This window comes from Hypomesus transpacificus, chromosome 19, assembly GCF_021917145.1.
Source record: "Hypomesus transpacificus isolate Combined female chromosome 19, fHypTra1, whole genome shotgun sequence".
Lineage (NCBI taxonomy): Eukaryota > Metazoa > Chordata > Actinopteri > Osmeriformes > Osmeridae > Hypomesus > Hypomesus transpacificus.
In genome coordinates, this window is record NC_061078.1 from 10,772,599 (window position 1) to 10,787,224 (window position 14,626).

The 14,626-nt window shown below is 47.2% G+C and overlaps 2 protein-coding genes across 2 annotated transcripts; one reads left to right on the forward strand and one right to left on the reverse strand.

The window, feature by feature from the left end:
• Position 1: 1 nt before the first annotated feature.
• On the reverse strand, positions 2–1,194 carry hypk (huntingtin interacting protein K). The gene is made up of 4 exons (XM_047042061.1): positions 986–1,194; positions 650–705; positions 492–543; positions 2–325 (listed from the first exon to the last, which is right to left on the reverse strand). The coding sequence occupies exons 1-4, from the start codon at positions 1,145–1,147 to the stop codon at positions 230–232; spliced, it is 366 nt and encodes a 121-aa protein (XP_046898017.1). The 5' UTR covers positions 1,148–1,194; the 3' UTR covers positions 2–229.
• A 4,110-nt stretch (positions 1,195–5,304) lies between these two features.
• Positions 5,305–14,193, forward strand: serinc4 (serine incorporator 4). Its single transcript, XM_047042399.1, has 11 exons — positions 5,305–5,519; positions 6,997–7,164; positions 7,707–7,885; positions 8,310–8,389; positions 8,940–9,033; positions 10,124–10,335; positions 10,720–10,815; positions 12,825–12,951; positions 13,091–13,203; positions 13,407–13,557; positions 13,728–14,193. Exons 1-11 carry the CDS (start codon positions 5,451–5,453, stop codon positions 13,939–13,941), a joined length of 1,503 nt encoding a protein of 500 aa, XP_046898355.1. The 5' UTR covers positions 5,305–5,450; the 3' UTR covers positions 13,942–14,193.
• Positions 14,194–14,626: the final 433 nt, after the last annotated feature.

The window sequence follows — 14,626 nt, forward strand, 5'->3', positions numbered from 1 at the left end:
GAACTGTGGCAATTGATTTTATTCAACAATTGTAATGAAATACTTGCAAGAAATGAACTGACTTTTAAGCATCCTTTTAAGTATATAAAAAAACTTTGAGAAAATGACAATTGATCAAAGCTAAGACCGGGGCCAGGGAATGCAACTGCCAGTCATGAAACTGTTAAGAAGCAGTCCAGTGTATAACAGCTGCTTCTCTGAGGAAAACATCCAGAGTCAAGCAGACAGTTCAGTTTGTCAGCGCAATTAAGGCTTCCACCACGTTGCCCATGTGTTCTCTCAGACTGCGCTCTGCCACACCCCTGGAAATCTCCATCTCTCCCATCTGTGGATAGACATGCAAACGACTAGGATTAAACAACATCCAGAATAGGGGAATCTTAATCACAAGCCCACAAATCAAAAGCATTCAATGGTAGGTACCAATTAAAACATGTCACATATGAAATGTCCTGTTACAGCAGGAAACCATCACATAATGCCATACATACAATGAGTTCTACGTCTTCTCTCTTGATGGTGACTTTGGCCAGCTCCTTTTCTCTAAAAAAAAACAAAACAGTACAAACACATAACACGCTTTAAGTAAGTTTATCGCGACACTAGTGTAGTGAGTGGTATAACATTATAATGTCATATTGGAACTAACCTCTCTTGTTTGGCTTTCTGTTCTCGAGATCTCCTGTCTCCAATTACAGACATTGCCTAGAAAACAGTCGCATCATTTAGTTAACCACCATGATACTACTATGAAGATACATATCATCAGGTACAACATCTTATCTGTGTTGTTTCATCCTTTCACGTTTGATTTAAGATTGTTGGCTTTAAATGCAGTTAGTTTGCCATCTAGCTACTGTAGTTAGATAGCTAAGTATATTTGCAGATGACTTAACAGCCAACTAAAGCCGTTGGCTAGCTAGCTAGCTAGCATTGTTGGCAACAAGAGGTGCGACGGTGGCCCCTCGTGGTTGGCCTGACTCACCGTTTCTAAATCTGAGCTAGATATTTCCTTTTCTTCCGCATAGTCAGTGACCCTCTCCAAATCAGCAGCCCCGCTATCATGTTTTCTAGGCTTCTCTGCTGGTTTTCCAGTGCAATTCTCCTCGGCTTCCAGGTCCAAATCCACATCTCCCTCGGCTGCCATGTTTGCGTCAGGATAGCCGGAACGAAAAGAACGGAACAGAAGCCGAGAGTCGGCAACACAACCAGTGAACAGAAGATTAGGTAGCACTAGTGACTTCCGGACCTGATGGCTCCCTCTGCTGTCCTTGTCAGGTTAATTTAAATTGGCAACCCTTTCACTTGTACGTAGACTACTGTACGTAGACAGTGTACTGTAGAAAGGCGTGTTGTTACTCAGATTAATTCTACAGAAAGTCTTGGTTCTTGAAGATCTTCCTTTCGAAACTGTTCCCTTACAGACGCTGTCTTTACACAAATGGGGTTGAATACTAAGAGTTGTAAGCAGTTAGAAGCAGTTTGAAGCCCAGTGAAGGAAATAAGGTCACCAATTGGCATCGTTTATTTTTGTCGGGACCAACAATAAGAATAAGACGTCCCTTTACTCAGGAGTTGTTCCGGAGGTCAGTTAAGACCAGTAGGCCTGCAAAGAGATCAAGGACCCCAAGACTGTATCCATTTAAAGCTGGGTCCATCTAAAACCATTATTATAATAAAATATTAAATGTCACCAATTACTCCAATCATCCAGTATCTAAAGCATCCATCCAGTACCCCCCACCCTCCTCACACACACACGCAACCCCCGCCCCCTTTCACCACCTGCCCCCTCAAAAACCACTTATGTGCTGTACGCAATGCCCCCTGAACATAATCAGCTTAAGACGAGTGAAATCTTTCTTACACTGATCACATCTGAACTCACCTCTCTTCTGTGTGGACCGGGCCAAAGGCTAGGGATCACCAATGCCAGCTGGAGGACGTGTATGTTGTTAGCTTTCGAAGGAATGCTGTTTCATGGGGCCTGTAAGACAATGCCACCCTGATACAAACCTCTTTATCCTGCTGTATGAGTGACTGATTGTTGAGAAACTGTGGACCTGGAGCTGTGCCTGCACCTGTGATGGAAGTGATGTTGCGCCGCTGTTTTCTGGCACAGGTGAGGATAAACCAAACACAACAGGGGCATTCAGAGCATGATCAGAGTGCTTTGGATTTCAATGGTGAAACATAGTCTTCAGATTGTATTCTGGGTTTTAAAATGAAGGTATAATGAACTTCTAATCTTGTGATATGTGTGGGATTGTTCTAGAACAAATTCCAAACATAAACTGTATGGATATTTGACATAACAATGTGTCAATTTAATTCTAGAGAGCATACGAGATATAATTTGCTCCTGGATGCTCTCAAAGAGTGAGTCATGCCATGGGAATTTCCTACCATCATTGTCAAACCTCTTAGTCTCATCATTCAGTTTGTGACTGCAATATGTTGCAATGAATTGGTCAAACAATTAAACCAAACCAACAAACATTCGTTTTTAACCTGAATGATTTTATTTCTCTATCTTTTTGGTAAACATGTGCTTGGACTTGATCCAAACTGTTAACACACAAGCCTATTGAAACCATAGATTGAATGCTTTCACTCAAGCGTCAATTTGCATCCTCTAATTTGCCTTTGTCTGCCTGGTTTGGCAGTGGCTCCTCTCCCACAAGGCCACAACAATAATCTGTGAGTGAGAGGGCCCCCAGGAATGCTGGGTAGAGTCTCACGAGTCGAGGGAGAGTGGTGGGCTGGACCGCTGCAAGTAAAATCTGTTTATTAGAAAGACTAATTGGTTTAGAAAAGTTCACCGTGAAGTGATTACGCTACCAGGAGATTAAAGGTGTTAAACGGAAGGAACACTTCCTGTTATGACAGCAGTCATTCTGACTCTTGTGCGGTTCAATTTGGCATGGAGTTAAAGGTGGAGTTTAAATATAGGGTGAAACTTGAATACTGTTGTGAAGCAGGGAGCTGGTTGATGATGTCAAATTTTCAGCTTTTCATGGTAGTTAATGCACATTCAATCTAAAATAGCTATTAACACAACCTTTTTAATTTATATTATATATAAAATATGTATATATTATCTCAATATAAATCAAGCTTCTTTAGCAGTATATCATACTGTAATGGCACTTGAGTACTGAAATGGACACACAGTATTGATTGATTGCCCTTCGGTAGCAGGACAGGGTTGGATACAACTATGATTACGTGACGACTAACTGGGATGGAAAATCAGTTTCAGAGTGTCACATTGATTCCAGGCCTGATCTCACTTATTGATATCCCAGTGTGACCTGACATACGTTTTATATAGCGATATACAATAACCACGTCCAACCCCACGTGATTGTAATCTGTTACTGGACACCAACCCATGAACCTGTTTGACTCATGAAGAGACTGAGACAATCTAGGATTCGTACGGATGCAAGTATGTAGACAGTGATCGTCATTGGGTGATTCTAGCTATTTTTGGCTGTGATCCTACAACTGTTGCTACACTAAAGGCTTTGTTGGGTATCAGTGGCTCCTCAGTCTGGGCAAAAAGCTCCTCCTCTAGGTTAGTGTTACTCAAGCCTCTTATCCATGACTTCATAGGTGACTTTCCTGTGTTACCAGAGGCCTTCACTTAAAGCTGGCACAACACTCATTAGAGTGTCAGACTTCGGCACAAATCTAATGGTTTTCCTAGTACAGTACAGTATAAGTGTTAGTAGATTGCAGGGATGTATGCTGAATGTAATTGTTTTATACTTTATACCTTTCCTCTGTATTCTCCTCTTGGGTCTCTACTAAGCTTTCTCTGTCTGTCAGACTGTTTACTGTGTGGTGATGGGATTCCTTTGGGACTACTGAAGGCTGTCCTCGTGCTATCTAACATGTTATTTATCTGGATGGTCAAGAAGAGACCGGAGGAAGTTGAGGACATGAGAGGAGACAGGGACTGTTTGTTTGGGTGTGAAGCCGGGTGCGGAAGAGAGGGGGGGGGGGGGGCTGTGAACGGTGATGCGGGGATCCCATGTGCAGACCAGTCTGGGTTCGGCAGAGTGCAGCGGAGTGGGACTGAAGGTCACCTCAACTGAGATGAGGATGGAGTAACTCTGGGATTATCCTGACGCACCGCGCTCCACACTGACCCAAATATAATCTGGCTCAATTGTTGTGTGCAGCGCTGCCTGCTAGAACCTGATGCAGGGGAGATGAACTCTAGACTGAACAGACATGTTTGGTATTTACCTGTATGCAGCAAACACATTGGCCCTATGGAGAACAGTTGACGATTTGATCACGTGCATCTGTTTATTTTTTCAAAGACTATACTTGTCGCTGAAGTCCATAGAATAATCAACTGCTTTCAAAATATCATTTTCTAATTGTTATCCATCATATGACCAGGTCCTCGTGTAATTTTGTATATGTAGTTCCTAATTTCCTGAGTCACAGGACGTCCCTGTGTCCGACCCACTTGAATGTTTCTAGGTCGGAGTGTAATGATAGGATTATAGATGCGGCCTGGTTCCAAGAAAGGACAGTCACCGTTGGCTGAGATGCATCAAGTGGTTCTGTGTAAATCAGCGAAGGGTGGATAACATCATCCTCAACCAAAATATTTTAAAAGGAGGAGTATTTTCTGGTCATTCTATTATTCTCACTAACACGATTAGCAGTGTGGCCCAATCCCATTGTGCCATAGGGGGTTGTGTATGGGTGGGGGTGGGGGTGGGGGTGGGGGGGTGGGGGGTGAGAGTGTGTATGTGTGTGTGTGTATTCCAGGGGCTCTAACTGGTGCAGTAGAGTGAGGACCCTGGGGGAAGGGAGGGACAGATGGGACTGACACATGGTTCCCCCTCCTCCTCCCCTGTCCTCCTCTTCCCCGGTCCTCCCCCTCTCTGGCCCTCCATAATCTGACCGGGTAAAGCAAGGGAGGAGGGAGGGAGGAGGGGCAGGGCCACTGGGCATTTACCACCACCTCTCTCCCATTCTCCTGGCAGCGCCCAGCACAGACGCAGAGCCAAAGTACACAGGTTATGGACAAAAAAAACAAAAAAGGTTTTATTGAAACGAAAGCCTATCGACTGGGATTGAAGCAGTTGGATTGAGATTGGTGGGGAGATTCTATGCAGCAGGGAGTTAGTTGAATGAGTGCTACGCTAAGTAATCCAGCCAAAAGAAGAGTGGAAGGGGCAGTTTACCGGGCCAAGCCGTTGGGTCTGGGACATTAGGTTGTTCAGAGCTTTTGTTTTCCGCCGTTAGGCTTCAGTTTTTTTTAAACTAGCGTTAGTGGAAGTTTTTAGATGTTAAATTGTTTTCCCTGGAGACGGTGGGGATGCCCTCTTTAAGGGGCATTGATACCAAGTGAAGACTGTTCTGGAAACTTCTGAACAAACGTAGAGACTTGAGAACCAGACAAAACCAGAAAGAGATTCATAATGTCGACCAGTCAGGGGATGCAACAGGACGGTGTCTATAACTACTTCCTCAACATGGTGGCCTACCAGGTGAGACTGTGGGAACTGGATGACCAGGATTTAGGTTTGAGGGAACTTTGTATTGGACAGTCACATTGATAAGCTTTTAGTGATGAAAGGACTGTATACATCAAGACATTTACATTTAGTCATTTAGTCATTTAGCAGACGCTCTTATCCAGAGACTGTTGTGTATCCTATTGTGAGTAGCTGTGAGAAGTCCGTCTAAGTCACCTTGGTAACATTCTGTCATGTGTGTGTGTTTTGTTATGATATACTACAGTAACACTTGTATTATTATTGTGTGTTCATGTATTTTATTGTTAAATAATTGTCCTTGTTGATGTAGTGGTGTAAATGAAAACAGATGCTTATGTCTCTGAAGGTGTCTGAGGGGCTGTGCATGGATAGGTGACACCTGTTGTGACTGGAGTTCAATCTTAGCTGATCATTCTTCTCTCCGCATCCACCTTCTAAAGGGTGTCACACCTGGAGCTGTCTAGGGTGTTCACCTGGACATGCAGTCCATAGTCTTCAATCATCAGCTCCTCATTAGCAGGACATACTGTCCAAAGAAGAGGAAAAACACACAGATCCCTTACTGTATGTGTTGCTCACAGATCAGTTGAGAAAAATCTGAAAGATTCCGTATTCTCATATTCTTTGAATAATGTTTGAAGAGCAAATTCCAAATACTGGTACACAATGTTTACTATTGTGGGGCAGGGGGACCTTATTGTGAGGTCAGTCTCAGATATTATTTCCACTAAAGCCCGGTGTGTTTTGGGTCAATTGAATGATTTTCTGAAATGTTTTTGAAGCTCTTTCCAATGAATACTTGAGGACCAATGAGAACTGGGGGATTCTCCTGGGTATGGCACTGGATTATCATCTGCACATGGTTTAATAATTCGTGTGAGATTGTGTAAGTGAACCAGACTAGGAGCAGTCATAAAGCAGAGTGCTACAGAGGGGGGACTCTTTGGTGTAATCTGTGGAGTTTTCTTGTTCTCTCAGACCCTCCGGCCCTCCGGCTTTAGCTTGGCTGTTCATCGTTCCCATGGTTTTAACCCAGGATAAGAGGCGATTGGCCCAGGTCCACTGTAACCATGATTTATTCGAATCAGAACCAGCCAGATGCGTTAGGGTCAGGAGGATTAATCCCCTCCCCTTGCTCCCATCCCCATTCACCCCCCTCTACCATCCTAATAACACACCCCCGCACCAGACAAACATCCAAATGTAGGCTGTCTGATGCAGGACCAGCAGCCACCTGTTTCACTGCCGTCACTTTCATTACTTTCTGGGGGATTTGGGGGGTTTAACAGTTTTTTTCAGGTATAACAGGGGTATAACAACATCTTTCTCTCACGCTACTCAGACCTTTTCCTGTTATTTAAGTTATGCACACATTATGTTTTGCTCTCCCCCGTTCAGCCCTACACCAGGGCTGCTGGTCAGTACCATAGACCTGGGTCGCATCGTTTCTCTGTGTTCCTGTCCTCAGGTCTGTTGCTGCTGTGGCCCCGCCCCCTGCTCCCTGTGCTGCTCCTTCTGCCCGCCCGTCAAGTCGTCGCTGAGCACGCGGGTCATGTACACGCTCTTCCACGTCATGGCCTGTGCCATCTCCTGCCTCATGCTGTCTCGCACCGTGTCCGAGGCCGTCCGGGAGAATGTGAGTCCCTGGTGCTTCCTCAGGGCACGCTAAACCACACACGCACACACACACACACACACACACACACACACACACACACAGGAAAGACACCAGGGCTGTCACACATGCTCGCACAGTCCCACGCACACAGCAGAGACTCGAGCGAGGTGTAAAGGTGTGTTTTGACACGTCAGTTGCTGTGTTTGATCAACTTCTAATGAGGCGAGCCCCTGCTCTATGTGGGGGAACATGCAGGGATTCACAGTTGTTTTTGTGTGCTCTCTGACTCACCATCAGCTTGTCACTCTTTATTGTTTAAATCCACCGATGAGGCTCCAGAAAGATTCCAGTTTGTTGTATTAAAGTCAAATTCAATAAATCTCAAGTTAATCCCTGTTGCCTGGATGCACGCATCCAGGGTAATCCGGACCCTGTTTTTGATCCAAAGAAATACTCGGCGAGATCTAGAAGTTTCCACCTGTTGACAACAATCATAAGCGCCCACACGTACGCCAAGGGTAGGCATGGCTAACAGAGGAGTGTGTGTTTGTGGCTGTCAGGTGCCTTTCTTCAACATGGTGTGCGACCAGGCCCATGGAGGAGGGCACTGTGAGATGCTGGTGGGATACTCAGCCGTCTACAGAGTCTGCTTCGGCACCGCCTGCTTCTACCTGATGATGGCGCTGTTCCTGATCGACGTCAAGTCCAGCCAGGACTTCAGAGCTCTCATACATAATGGGTCAGTGAGCCAGACGGGCTATCTCTGAAGCCCACATTTATTGAGTGGGATTGACCGTCCAATAGTTCAAGCGAGAGAACTCCTTTTAAAATCATGAAACCACAATCTATTTTGGGTTCAGCGTATTCCCTCATCTCTTAGCTGCTGGTCGCTCTCATTTTTGGTCCTCAGACACGTTCTATGGCTGTAGCGTTGATTATAGCGGTGTGACGTAGCGTGGATTAGGCTGTGGGGGACAGTCTTCACTGTCATCAATCTGCCCTTAAGGCTCTTACCAGGCCCAGCCAGCGAGTCTTGTCCTCTAACTGAGGTTACACACACCGTTCACTAAGTTCCCCAGGCCTGCAGCATGGCTGTCCACTCAAACCACCATGCCTGTTCTGGTTGTCATGTCAACACGATTATTCTTGGTGTCCAAATGCAGGTTCTGGTTTCTGAAGTTCATCACCCTTCTGGGGATGTGCACTGCTGCCTTCTTCATCCCCACAGAATCCTTCCTGCACGGTGAGTTATGTTGGGATGTTTTCTGTAGTTTAAAATGAAGCCTTATGTGTTAGTCCATCTGACAACGTGCTCTGTGCAGTCAGTGCACCTCTTTAGGAATGCTGCTAGGGGGCGCTGTTCACTCGAAGATGGCAGCTGTCAGGCTCATCCTGTTCAGTAGTTCAACTCGTGCATAAATCTGTCTGTGGTGGAATTTTCTGTTTGTTTGTTCGGGGAGCAGTAAATCTACTGTGGTACAAGGGCTCTCTGATCCGGGATGGTTTAACTATGTCTGATGCACTGAGAAAGGATGATGGATGCATGTTTGGGCTCCGTGTCTGTCTATCTCTTTATGTCTCTGACTTTTCCTCTCTCTCTCTCTCTCTCTCTCTCTCTCTCTCTCTCTCTCTCTCTCTCTCTCTCTCTCTCTCTCTCTCTCTCTCTCTCTCTGTCTCTCTCTCTCTCTCTCTCTCTCTCTCTCTCTCTCTCTCTCTCTCTGTCTCTCTCTCTCTGTCTCTCTCTCCCTTTGTCTCATTCTGCGTCTATATTTCTATGTGTGTCTTCCTCCCAGCCTGGCATTACGTAGGTGTGGTGGGAGGATTTGCCTTCATCCTCATCCAACTCATCCTCATCACAGCGTTCGCCCACACCTGGAACAAGAACTGGTGAGGAGGGGGAGAAAGGGATGCTGTGAAATTGTGTGTTTGAGGGGGTAGACAATATATTAGGTAGTTGTGTCAAATGGATATTTCCTGATAAGCGATGGATTCATGCATGTGTTCAAGCCCTCGCCACTAGACTAGCCTTCATCTGGAGGACTGCATCTCTGGTTCCATCTCTCTCCGCAAGTCTGCCTGTGTCTAGAAAGATCATGTACTGTAAATCACATAGAGCTGCTTTAACTAGAACATCTGGCCCCAGAGAGGCCCTACAACCATGCCTCTGCGCACCTGATCTATCTTTCTCTTCATCTCTTTCATTCTTGCCCTTTTAACACACTCTTTCTGTCCCTTCTTCTCTCTCACTTGCTTTCACGATCTGAAACTCATCCCCTCTTTATCTCTTTGTCATCCTTTCACCCGCTCTCTCATTTCTACCCTTGTCATGAGTGTTCTCTTTCATTCTTGCTTTCTTTCTTTCTCTCACTCATTCATTTGTGCTCGTCCTCTGACAGCCAGCTTGTTACCAGATGTTTTTCTGAACGGTACCTCCTGCTGAACGTTCTCTCTGCCCAGCTAGAGGCGTCAGTAACAGCTAAACCCAGCTTGGACATGACAGAGACGCAGCAACAAAACCACACGGCCTTGCTGCTAGTGGAAGTGATCTTATTCAACCACTGTGTGTATAATCCTCCTAGGCCTGCAACAGTCTCTCTTAGCTGAACATTTCTCTCTCAATCAGATTCTCTTTGGCATGGGCTGTCCGGTGTTCCAGGGGAGACATGCTGTGTTTGGTAGAGAGAGGAGAGACAGGCTGTGTTTGGTAGAGAGAGGAGAGACAGGCTGTGTTTGGTAGAGAGGGGATAGAAAGGCTGTGTTTGGGAGAGAGAGGAGAGACAGGCTGTGTTTGGGAGAGAGGGGAGAGACAGGCTGTGTTTGGTAGAGAGGGGAGAGACAGGCTGTGTTTGGTCGAGAGAGGAGAGACAGGCTGTGTTTGGTCGAGAGGGAAGACAGGTTCGGATGCAGAGGAGGATGTGAGGTGACAGCGGATCAGTCCAGATTACCTGTTAATAATAAGTGATGTGTTCGGCCCCAGGTTGACAGGAGCAGCAGAGAACAAGCGCTGGTACCTGGCCGTGTTGTGTGCCACGCTCTTCTTCTACACCATTGCCACCATGGCCTTCACCTTCATGTACAAGTACTACACCCACCCCATCGCCTGCCACTTCAACAAGGTCCTGCTCTGGACCAACCTGGCCCTGTGTGGCATCATGTCCTTCATCGCGGTCACACCCTGCGTGCAACAGAGTGAGTCCCTGAGACACGCACAAGGGCAGACGCACACAGGCTTACACACATAGACACATGCTTAAACACACACGCAGTCAATCACACACGAACAGTCACACACACGCACTAACATGACTGTACTCAGTGTGTCTATGATCTAATACTTAGTAGGGAATAAAACACTCTCTCCCAGCCTAAGTAAACATACGTGGGTTGGAGCCAGCTCTGACAGAGATAATGATTATTACAACATCATGCTATCACTCCACACTCTTGATACCAGCCAGAACGATGTTTAAACGACATTCACAAGCACCTTTGTTATGACCTGTCTGTTGGTGCTCCTTCTTTGGGGGTTGTGTATGGTGAATGTGACCAGCTGTGTGCTGTGTGTGTCTGCAGAGCAGCCTCGCTCAGGCCTCCTGCAGGCTTCCATCATCAGCTGCTACGTCATGTACCTCACCTTCTCAGCCCTGGCCAGCCGCCCGCCAGAGAAAGGTAGTCACACACACACACACCCCAGCTTCGTCCCTTCATTCGTTCAGCACGATCATCTCTACGCCATAAAATCAACTACTCGTGGCACCACCACTCAACACCACTGTTGACGCCACCCGGACGCTCCATCATCCTGCCCTACGATGCCCTCCCCCTTTCTCTGTCTCTCTCTCTCTCTCTTACACGCACACATACCCACTCAGACCAGCTCTCTGAGATAGGCTGCTACATGTTGTCTGTGAGGGCGGCGGTGGTGGTTGAAATATCACATTCCTGATAGCTCCAATGACAACATAATAAGACAGTATAGCTGCTTGGCAGTATCATTACATGTGCTTACACACCTCACCTTGTTGAGCAGACCCTCCTGTCTGGCAGGGCTTAGCTGGGCCAGTCACGGGAGCTGGTCTGTCTGTCTGTCAAACCCCAGAGAGGCCTCCCAAACCTTCTCATGTCCCAGGATATGGAATGATGTTATCTACTGTGTGACAGGCCTTCCTCCACGTTCTCTACCTCCAGAGGAGTGAGCGCTGGCTCTGTCCCAGAGAACCACACTGTGCTCGCCAACCTGTCTCCGGTTCACCTGCACCCCTCTCCCCTCCCTCCAAACCCCCAAGGGAGCCCTCTAGACTCCCTCCCCCATGCATGTCCTCCCTCCTGATCTAGATTTATGAGTCTCCTCAGTCACTCAACTACCCCCCCCCCCCCCCCACCTTCCCCCTGTATGCTTGGTCCTAATGCCCTTCCTGTATCCATGGTGTCCTGTCTCAGTCATGTCTGCCTTGAGGAGTTCCTGAGCCTGGAAGCAAACACATCCTAGTGAATGACATCATCTTGATAGAATCTCATATCTATAGAATGTGCAGTAGCTTGGCTGCAGTCAATTTGGTGGGAGAAGAAGATTTAATGTTCTTTACGTTGACATATTTCTGGAATGTGGAGTTCCGTCCTGGAATGTCTGCAGAGCCTGTGTAGATCATATGTACAGTAGAGGGTGGTTAGCGTGTGTGCAAACAGGGGTGTGTGAATGTGTGACCTCAGGCATAACAGAGAATTGCTGCAACTTGTTGAGGAAAAATGCACTCTCAGCTTGCTATAAAAACATTTTTGAACATGCACATGCTCACAAAACCACACACTGTATTTTCATTGCACTTAAGGGTTATTATTTACATCTTCCCCCAAAGCATTTGTTCCTCCAGGAGAGTGACACTGTATGGGTTCATTGTATGTGTGTGTGTCAGAAGGATATTCTCCAGGAGGCCTCCTGGCTATGTGTGCGTGTGTGTGTGGGTGTGTCCGTCAGAGTGATCCATCTTCAATACTGTTCTGTTGAGCTCTGCTTGTTGTGTTCACCTGCAGACCCTGTGTGCTGGATGACCTCAACACACACACATACTTTCTCTCTCTTTCTCACACACACACACACACACACACACACACACACACACACACACACACACACACACACACACACACACACACAGACAGACAGACAGACAGACAGACAGACAGACAGACAGACAGACAGACAGACAGACAGACACACACACACACACACACACACACACACACAGACAGACAGACACACACAGTCACGCCAGGAGACTAATCCCTATGTTTTTTAAGTGGATGAATTAGTCTGGAGTGGGACTGAAAACACACAACACTAGGAGCAGGACAGGTCATTTCTCTGCTGTGCACCAATGGATTTCGTGTCTGTGTGTGTGTGGGAGAAAATGTGTGTGTGACAGAGACTGGATTTTGTGTGTGTCGTGTGCAGTAAGGTCTATGGCCTGTAATTGGCCAGTGTTATTACTGAGCCCAGTGTCCCTGTTTATCACAACACACTGGAATCCATTCTGGAATCCACAGCAAGCTCTCCTACGACTCTCTGGAGATGTGTGTGTGTGTGTATGCAATTTGATCCTTTCTGTCTTCTTCTGTCAAAGAAGACCATGCTAACGGTGTCCCCTCTATCTCTCTGGTCTTGGTCTTCTCTGTGCCAGTGGTGTACCAGGGGGTGAACATGACCGTGTGCTACCCTAACGTGGGCCAAGATGGCATCCAGACAGAGGGCAACGCCGTGGCCATCATCGGCGCTGCCATCATGTACTGCTGTGTGCTGTTTGCATGGTGAGTGGTGGAGCAGCTCCCCCGAGGGACAGCTCTGGCTGTGAGAAATCAGACCAGCTCAACCCAATGTGACGCCTCTCATCTATTTCGACACAATGTTTGAACAAATGAAAGCGGCGTGGGGCTTTGTGTTTCTCAGTAACGAGGCCTCCTACCTGGCAGAGGTGTTTGGTCCCTTCTGGATGATCAAAGTTTACCGTTACGAGTTCCAGAAAGCCACCTGCTGCTTCTGCTGCCCCGAGGAGGAGGAAGGTCAGTAGTAGAGCATGGAATAAGGCCTCGGGTGGACCGGGCTCTCCCTGGGATTATCACAACATCACCCTGAACAGTAAAATAAAAGGGTGTCTGTAAATTCCTTACCATGACAGTACAAAGTTGTTTTATGATCCCCGGAGAGCAGCGGTAAATAGTGGACAACCTAGATATATCCTCTGTTGTTGTTGTTTGGTCGACAGAGGAGGAATGTGTGATCGATGATGAGAGTAAAGGCTGTCAGAAGGTGATTCACAACGAGAGCCAGAGAGTCGCCTATAGCTACTTCTTCTTCCACTTTGTCTTCTTCCTGGCTTCGCTCTACGTCATGATGACACTGACCAACTGGTTCAGGTCAGTTTCTCCATGCTCAACCACTGGGAATACAGGTCTGGTTTGTTCCGAGTTCACACTTAAAAGACATAGAAAAGCTAATAAAAGCAAATCTGTAGAAGACCTTTAACTGTCTTTAGCAGTCTCTCAGCTAAGTCTGACGTGCTCGTCACCGCTCTTCCCTCCTCTAGCTATGAGTCAGCCGTCCTGGAGACCACGTTCACCCACGGCAGCTGGTCAACGTTCTGGGTGAAGATGTCGTCCTGCTGGGCGTGCGTGGTCCTGTACCTCTGGCTGCTGCTAGGCCCGGTCTGCCGCTGCCAGTCCGACTCGCGCTCCAGACCTCGCCGCTCACGCATCAAACGCCGCACCGCGTCCTCCCGCCACGTCAGCGTCACAGTCTGACCTCCCGACTTTGACCTCCTCCCTCCCGCCCCCCCCCCCCCCGCAGGACGGCTTAGAGGGGCCGGAGAGGGTGCGTCTGGAGCAGGGGGAAACCCCATGCCCTCCCTGTGCATCCTACACGAGGGGGTCAGGAGTCATGTCAGAGACTCATACTGCAATGAGGAAGGACTGAACCAATCAGAACACTGCTCTAAGGGTCCGTCACCCTGTAAAAACAGCATGTGACCAGCCTGATGAGGCTCTAAGCTCAAAGGCCCTGAGACCAGGAGAGGTACTGTCAGGCCAAATAGTGTCCTTGGGCCAAATAGTGTCCTACCTGACGTCACAATGCCGTTCCGAAGCAAGGACGCGTCCGTTGCTATGCCGACCTTAAATTCCTGAGATATTTACGCGTGCTTGCAGGAAACTGTCATGGTTGCTATACTGGTTACTAGGAAGGAAGTTTTGTATTTAGGCTTATGTAAACCAGTTTATTCTACTCTACTATTTAAAGTTTTCACTCGTTTGATAGCTAGTGCTAGCTGTCTAATTGTTTTCGTCAAAAGAATTCACTTATTTAGCATCAATTTTAACAGACCGGGAAGGCAACACGTATAGTATTCTACCTGCGCGCGTTGCTGTCTCAGGAATGTCGAACGAGTGAAAACTTTAAATAGTAGAGTAGAATAAACTGGTTTAAATAAGC

What these genes read in the sequence shown, in the direction of transcription:
- hypk (XM_047042061.1), bottom strand. Translation starts at nt 1,147, where the DNA reads ATGGCAGCCGAGGGAGATGTGGATTTGGACCTGGAAGCCGAGGAGAAT. An exon ending in CTAGCTCAGATTTAGAAACG is followed by an intron (nt 706 to 985) that starts GTGAGTCAGGCC and finishes ACTGTTTTCTAG; the next exon opens with GCAATGTCTGTAATTGGAGA. An exon ending in GAGAAGACGTAGAACTCATT is followed by an intron (nt 326 to 491) that starts GTATGTATGGCA and finishes GTCTATCCACAG; the next exon opens with ATGGGAGAGATGGAGATTTC.
- serinc4 (XM_047042399.1), top strand. Translation starts at nt 5,451, where the DNA reads ATGTCGACCAGTCAGGGGATGCAACAGGACGGTGTCTATAACTACTTC. An exon ending in TCAACATGGTGGCCTACCAG is followed by an intron (nt 5,520 to 6,996) that starts GTGAGACTGTGG and finishes TCCTGTCCTCAG; the next exon opens with GTCTGTTGCTGCTGTGGCCC. An exon ending in AGAGCTCTCATACATAATGG is followed by an intron (nt 7,886 to 8,309) that starts GTCAGTGAGCCA and finishes GTCCAAATGCAG; the next exon opens with GTTCTGGTTTCTGAAGTTCA.